Here is a 7,500-nt window from a genome sequence, read left to right on the forward strand (position 1 = left end):
CACCACAGGGTGATGTTGGGTGCGTTTCTCCAAAAGTTGAATCAGTCTCAACTTTTCGCCGCAGGCTCCCCCCCTGCTGCCTAAACGCACTACCCCCATACCAAATTAATGAAAAGACCAGCGTTTTCGCCAGACCGTCTGAGGGCCACTGCAGGGTTTGTGAATGCAGCCTTAGGCACTTTCCTCATTTAGGATCCTAGTTGCCTGAGGATAGAAGCTCCTCCTGAGCCTCCTAGTGCTGCCCTGGTGTATCCGCTACCTTCTTCCCAACGTCAGTGGGGAGAAAAGGCTGTTAACTGGGTGATTTGGATCCTTAATGATTCTCCTAGCCTTTTTCTTGGAGAGCCTGGTGTAAATATCCTTAAGCGAGGGTGTGGCAGAGACACGTAAATTGACTATTGCTTGCCTGTGTTTATCTATCCCTTCAGTCATGGCTTGTCTCAGGCCTTTTCCCCAAAGAGTGACTCTGAACTTATGGTCAGGCCCTCAGAGAGTTTGCTCAGAGCGGAGTCCCACATGCAGTGGACCTGGGGGGAGTTTCCAGAAACAACCAGGGTAAGCACCTCTTCACACAACATTCAGAGGTAGTACATAGTTCTCAGTATACTCTCCTCTTAGTAACTTTTTTCCCCCGCTGATATTCAAACTCCAGGTCACCAAAAAAGAGAAACCAGAACTACTAAAAACAGTGACCATCACCCCATCAGAGAACACCCACTTCCGCGTCATCCTCAGCTCTGAGGCCATGGAGAACGACACTGAGATTGAAAGGGGAGGTGGTGCCTCCTCTTCCGTGTGTACCATCGTCAAGCCCGAGCCACGCACCCCGATCACCACTGTAACACCCGTGATTCCTCTCGCATCTGTTGACACCATTACCTCTATGAGTCCTGTAACCCCCACAGAGCCCCTGGATGTCCTGCCACCCAGTGTGGCAACCTCCACCCCTTACAACAGCCAACAGAGCGATTCACCCTCTAAAAAGAAAGGTACGTTTGGTGGTTATCCATTACCCCTTTTTCAGCCATCTCCTGGTTAGTTAATGACTGCACATTAACTGATATATACTCCTGTTGTTGAATGAAGGTGTCCCAAAGAGGAGCCAGCATCAGGGTCCCGAGGATATCTACCTAGATGACCTGAATGTACTTGAACCTGATGTTGCTGCACGATATTTTCCTAAGAGGTTAGATTATGAAAGAGGCACCTAATGATGTCACTGCCTGACCTGTTTTTAATACAAAATGGAAAGCTGAATGTGGTCTATTTTAAAACTAAACAAAGCAAAAAGAAATTCAACTCTAGACCAGCATCATGACGTGTTGTACTCTTTTGTTGCTCCAGTGAGTCTGAGGCAGCGACAAAGCACTGGATGGACTCAGAGATGCACTCTGGTTCCCAGTCTCCCCAGTCAGTGGGCAGTGCAGCAGCTGACAGCGGGACAGAGTGTCTTTCTGACTCGGCTAGTGACCTCCCCGACGTCACTCTTTCTCTGTGTGGAGGCCTCACAGAAAATGCTGAAATATCCAAAGGTACACCAGAATGGCACTCATAAAAAATTCAGCCGAAAGTGCACTTCCGTGTCGTAGTTTAATGCAGGATAGAAAGTTAACATCAGCCATTAGAGACATACTAAATTCGTTGTGTAACTACAAAGTTTCCCGACTGTATTATCCACATTTGAAGGCCTCCAGCCACTGTTGGTGGAGGCTCTATTCCATACAAAAAAATCAGCTTGGTATGTGTAACGGTAATAGTGCTGGTGCCCACATTTCCCTTTTAAGCCTACAAGTATCTATATTATTGGGGTTGAATTCCGACAGTACTTTCTCTTTTGTGTCTCATACGCTCTTCTGGAAGTGTTTTTTAGAAGCCCACAGCTGATGTGGCTGATGGAAGAAAAGGTTTTCTGACCTTTCTGTGTGGCTTTAAGTAAGATGATATGACTCACCACCACTGACCTTCTCATCTGCTGTCTTTAATGAATGTTCCTCTTCCTTGTGTTTGCAGAAAGGTTCATGGAGCATATCATCACCTATCTGGAATTTGCTGAAAATCCAGCAATAATAGATAACCCCAACCTGGTAGTAAAGATAGGAAATAGGTAAGTAAGCCTTTATTTCACACATGAAATGTACAGGAGGTATATTTTGTAAGTGTGAGTTCAATATTGTCTCTAAACTAATGCCTGTGTTCTCAGATATTATAATTGGACACTAGCTGCACCCTTGATTCTAAGTCTACAAGCATTTCAGAAGAACTTACCAAAGGTAACTGTGACGTAACTTGGTTTTCTGTTCTGTGTTGTCAGTACATATGGATCATTGTAAATCATTGTGTCTTCTTGTTTATCCTAGGCTACAGAGGAGGCCTGGGTGAAGGAGAAAATGCCAAAGAAGTCAGGCCGCTGGTGGTTCTGGCGAAAAAGGGCAGATAGTACAATCAAGCAGGTGTGCACATGTTATCACAAGTATTAGAAACAAAACATGCACTGCAAACTAAACTCCTACAAGTTTCCTTTATTTAGTAAGAATCACATTCATATTTATTGTCTTTTGTTTTTATATGTACTTTAAATCTTGGGATGTTTTCCTTTTTTTATTCTTCCAGTCTGAGACTAAGCTTGAAACCAAGGAGGAGTCTCAACTGGAGGAGGAAGGACCCTCCATGTCTCAGGAGAAACTGCCCTTACAGTAAGTGGTACCAAAGGTTTATTAATACTCTGTCAAGTCAAGCAAGTTCAGTGACATGTTGAACTCTGGCATGACATTGTAAAAAAATAACAAACACAGCTTTATGTATCTGTTTTATGACAACTCAGCATAATCACATTATATTGTGAGATAATGAGAAGTCGACAAACAAAGGTGTTTTGGCTTTATTTATCTATATACAGTAAAAAGATAACGCTTTTTGTTTCCTTATAGGCCTAAAGCAGGAGACTCGTCCAGTGATGAAGAGGCCAAGGAGCTGAGCGTTGCATCCTGTCAGGAGAGACTGCAGTCAATAGATAGTCAGCACCACCCCAGCCCACACACTTACAGGAAGTCACTACGCCTCTCCTCTGATCAGATAGTAAGTATATTCTTACACACACGTTTTTCTACCTCAAAATCACCTAGCCAACTTATTTAAAGGTATAGCATTCTACCACCCAATTGCATTTCATTTATAATATTATTAAGCTGTACTTTTATTTGTTTAATTTTCAAATAACAATGTGGCTGGTTTTCAGAATAGATGATTGATGATATTACAAACTGGAGTGTAGAGCACTCAATGAGATTTGTACTTAAAAAGGCTATATTTTGTATATTTTTGCCCCCTCTGCTGGCTAGCCATGAACTGCATAGTGTTTTGCTCCACAGTCTGTAGGGGGCTCTGAAGACCTGTATATGTTCATTTTACTGTGGCAAAACAAATCCTACTGGACAGCAATGCTTTTACTGTTGGAACGCATGTTGGTGAATGAAATTGCCTGTGCCTCCCTTCACCGTCTTCCTTGTGTTACCAGGCCAGTCTGAAACTGAAGGAGGGACCTAATGATGTGACATTTAGCATCACCACCCAATACCAGGGCACATGCCGCTGCGAGGGCACCATCTACCTGTGGAACTGGGACGACAAAGTCATTATCTCTGACATTGATGGCACCATCACCAAGTACGTGCCTCTAAGTCACTCACAGTTTCCTAACAGAGTAACGGTGCTGAACTTCTCTGAGGTGTTATTCTACTTTTTTGTCACTTTATAGATTGTGGGCAGTACTGAACAGCACAGTAAATTACTATGTTATTGTTGCAACGTTACAGCAGCTGCTTCTACATGCTCATAATATGTTCCTTATAAATACCAAATATTGATTGGGTATGTATATGAGGAGTAATCAACCTGTTACTCATACTGTTTTTAGAAACCTTTTTGCATGTTTTTTGTCATATTGCAAGAAAGGAAGTGATTTGTACATTAGCAAGACATCATGTGTAGAAGTGCAATGCTATTTTTAGTCCCTCATGTCTATAAATGGCCTGCGTATTTGACAACTAGTGTGATCACCGGAGATGGCCAGCAGGTGAGCGAACAGTGACTTAAGTCGTTGCTGAACATTGGAATAAAGGAAAGAAAGGAGGATGATAAATGGTTTTACAGAACATTATATTTCCCTTCTTAAACATCTTGTGCAGTTTTCTTTGCAAACTCATTGCCACAGACAAATTCACGTCTTTTGTTAAATACCAGATAATAAGTCCATAATCCAGTTTTAAACTTATTAATTAGCTTAAAGATAGCTCCATCTGTTTTGACGTAAGTCTGATGTGTGCCTGACGCCCACTCTGAGGTTCATAGGTGGTCAACATCAAACAGGTCCAGATTGACTGAAGCTTATTATCTCTGTGACCCTCTAGGTCAACCTGTGGTACGTGGCTTTCTTTGAGGAGAGCACAGGAACTATAATGAGCCCATTTACATTTCAGTCTGTAAGCACACACCACTATAAGCTTACGGTCGAGACCATGCCTGCCCTATGGGACCGTAATGCTCATTAGTGGAGAACAGTCCATAATGTTCCGTTTATGATGAAATGGTAAAGTAGTTATGGTGCTTTATGTGACCATTGAGCGGTCTGTACTACCAATCTGCTTTTTTCACGCACATTTTTTCTCCGATTCTCTTACTCTACATCTGCTACGTTTTTAGGGCCCTTTTTTCAGTGATGTACCTAACAGATGGGGATATATCTGTCTTTATGTCACTAATATCTGCCTGTATTTGTTTTAATGTTTTAGGTCAGATGTGTTTGGACAGATCCTGCCACAGTTGGGGAAGGACTGGACCCACCAGGGCATTGCCAAGCTCTACCACTCAGTAGCTGAGTAAGTGCACAACAACACTGATTAATCACAGAGGAAGGTTGAATGGTTGGTCAGTGGTTAGCACTGTCTGGGTTTGATTCCAAATAGTCTCTCTGTGGAGTTGATTTTTTTTTTTTTCCTCCCAGTGTTTGCGTGGGGTGCTTTGAGATTGATGACTCCGCACGCTCAACTATAATCAAGATAGAATTATTGTAGAAACTTATAACCCCCATGAAACTTCATGTCAGTGTTGGACCACTTTTCTCATTGTAGTTCCTTTTTTGAGTTTAAAAAGTGTATAGCGGGTATAGCTAATGGATGCATGGATTGTATGACATTTGCACATTATGAAAGCATCTGAAAGTTCTATTCTTAGTAATTGCTAATGATGGTCATCATATTAAACTGTATTGGAACAACCGTTAATGAGCACCGCTCTCCTCCCCGATGGCAGGAACGGCTACAAGTTCTTGTACTGTTCAGCGCGGGCTATTGGCATGGCTGACATGACAAGAGGTTACCTGCAGTGGGTCAATGATGGAGGCACCATTCTACCCCGGGGACCTCTAATGCTGTCTCCCAGCAGCCTCTTCTCTGCCTTCCACAGGTACAAGAACATAAAATATAAATGTCATCCAGTTTCAGTGTCATAAAGCCAAATACGTCTTATTCCCAAAGTCGTCACAACCAATAAATCCTCCTTATCACAAATCTTCATTCTGATTTCAAACGATCCCATATTTGTCTTCCTTCAAAGTAGAATCCGTTTTGTCTGCAAACTTAATTTCCCATTCAATATCTGCCAAGTTTGTCCAAATCCTCTCCAAATCTCCATTCATTATAATAAGCCTCTCATAAGCCTTTCATATGCCGAGGTTGTTGAGGCTACAGAAAACTCAAACTCATAAATTTCTAGCTGTGTTGATAGCCTTGCAATCGGCTCGTGGAAATATACTTATGTGCACAATCTGCTTGTCTCTTTTCCTGTCTCTTATTTTATTTTTTATCTTTAGTTCCTGGTTTCCACAGTCTTTACAGACAGGGACAGCTGCCAAGGCAATGCCTTTGATGGGCGACTGACCGCTTTTTTTAATTAGCTAATTAGACTTGGAGAATGACAACTTGCTGATTTCCACATAGCATTGAGCTGTGGATGGAATATTATAGGAGACCATCAAGAATCAAAGCAATTTACTCCAAGTGCAGTCAAAAATGATTTATGTATTCATCACACAATGTAGCTGGTAATTGATGCGAAAACTATTGGCCTTTAGTAAACAGTATGTAGTACAGGATGTGAAGATAATTTGTGAAAGCATATGTTAATGTAAAGTTAATTAAACAACTGAACATTTCTGATATTGTTACAGTACAGTTGTTTACAATTAATGTGCCCACCTCCTTACTTCCTACTCCTTAAACCAAAAAATACAGGCCGTGTTGCCTTGTTGTATGCCATATAGGTCCATTATCATTTTATGCGCATAACAATGCCAAAGCCAGTGTTTTTTACTCCGTTGTCCCCATGCTCTGTCAAAGGTCAACACTTTCAACTTTCTGTTTGGTTACTAGTTGAACTTTCCGAGAAGCTGCTCTGCTGTATTTCCATGTTAATAATACCATAATTTCAATAGGATTATTCTGTGACATTTACATTGTACATCATGGTTAATGTGTCACCATAGCAACCTACAGCATGTGAATTTTTGTGTAGTGTCCATTTATTAGGGTTGGGTATCGTTTGGTTTTTTTTCGATTCCGGTGCTAAATCGATACTTTTAAAACGGTGCCGGTGCCTGAACCGGTACTTTTCAATAAAGTAAAAAAAAAGAAGAAGAAAAAAAATAAGGGTAGTAAACAACAGTCAGTGACTTGTTTATTGCTAAGGCCATGGTCAAAATTAAAGATTTAATAATAATGTAATAACTATAACAATAACTTATTTCACCAGTAAATTGCTGTTGAACCCCAGATGGGAAAAGGGTATTTTACAATCACTGTGAATGCACAACGAGGCTACCTGTTTTAAGTGAATCTGTGTTGTTTAATTCCGACAATGGCAGCTGCAAGTGAACGCACCGTCTGTGTTGTTTAATTTCGACAACGGCAGCTGCAAGTGAACGCACCGTCTGTGTTGTTTAATTCCGACAACGGCAGCTGCGAGTGAACGCACCGTCTGTGTTGTTTAATTCCGACAACGGCAGCTGCAAGTGAACGCACCGTCTGTGTTGTTTAATTCCGACCATATAAACATACTGTATATCTATGAATTGCGACAACGGCAGCTGCTGCGCAGACTGTTACATCCCGCTATACAGTCACACTTTACACTGTTTAACGTTAGCTGTCAGCATTTTAACCGTGATTAATCCAGCTGCTAGCTAAAGGTAGGCTAACGTTACATGCTGTCAGGTGTAGTGTAAAGTTGAGCACCGAAATGAGGCACCGAAACTTTCGTTCTTATTCGGTCTCGTTACTACCGTTTACGTCGGCACCGGTTCCCTATTGGCACCGAGTTTCGGTACCCAACCCTACTATTTATTATATGGCCCTTTTCCTATCAGGAAAGCTACACTAAACTAATGATTTTAAACTGATGTTTTATTTTGAACCGATATTGCACATATATACCTACTATATGTACAGG

General features: G+C 41.6%; 1 protein-coding gene across 4 annotated transcripts in view; it reads left to right on the forward strand.

Moving 5' to 3' along the window:
- lpin2 (lipin 2) overlaps nt 1-7,500 on the forward strand; it is a 24,408-nt gene that overhangs the window by 12,657 nt on the left and 4,251 nt on the right. For all 4 annotated transcript variants that reach the window (XM_028593588.1, XM_028593587.1, XM_028593589.1 and 1 more), the window contains 12 exons: nt 429-555; nt 653-989; nt 1,087-1,186; nt 1,345-1,532; nt 2,011-2,104; nt 2,201-2,270; nt 2,358-2,450; nt 2,611-2,693; nt 2,928-3,075; nt 3,515-3,663; nt 4,788-4,874; nt 5,308-5,460. In XM_028593588.1, the coding sequence (XP_028449389.1) occupies nt 429-555; nt 653-989; nt 1,087-1,186; nt 1,345-1,532; nt 2,011-2,104; nt 2,201-2,270; nt 2,358-2,450; nt 2,611-2,693; nt 2,928-3,075; nt 3,515-3,663; nt 4,788-4,874; nt 5,308-5,460 (1,629 nt within the window). The remainder of the gene's footprint in view (nt 1-428; nt 556-652; nt 990-1,086; nt 1,187-1,344; nt 1,533-2,010; nt 2,105-2,200; nt 2,271-2,357; nt 2,451-2,610; nt 2,694-2,927; nt 3,076-3,514; nt 3,664-4,787; nt 4,875-5,307; nt 5,461-7,500) is intronic.

This window comes from Perca flavescens, chromosome 12, assembly GCF_004354835.1.
Source record: "Perca flavescens isolate YP-PL-M2 chromosome 12, PFLA_1.0, whole genome shotgun sequence".
In the NCBI taxonomy this organism is placed as follows: domain Eukaryota; kingdom Metazoa; phylum Chordata; class Actinopteri; order Perciformes; family Percidae; genus Perca; species Perca flavescens.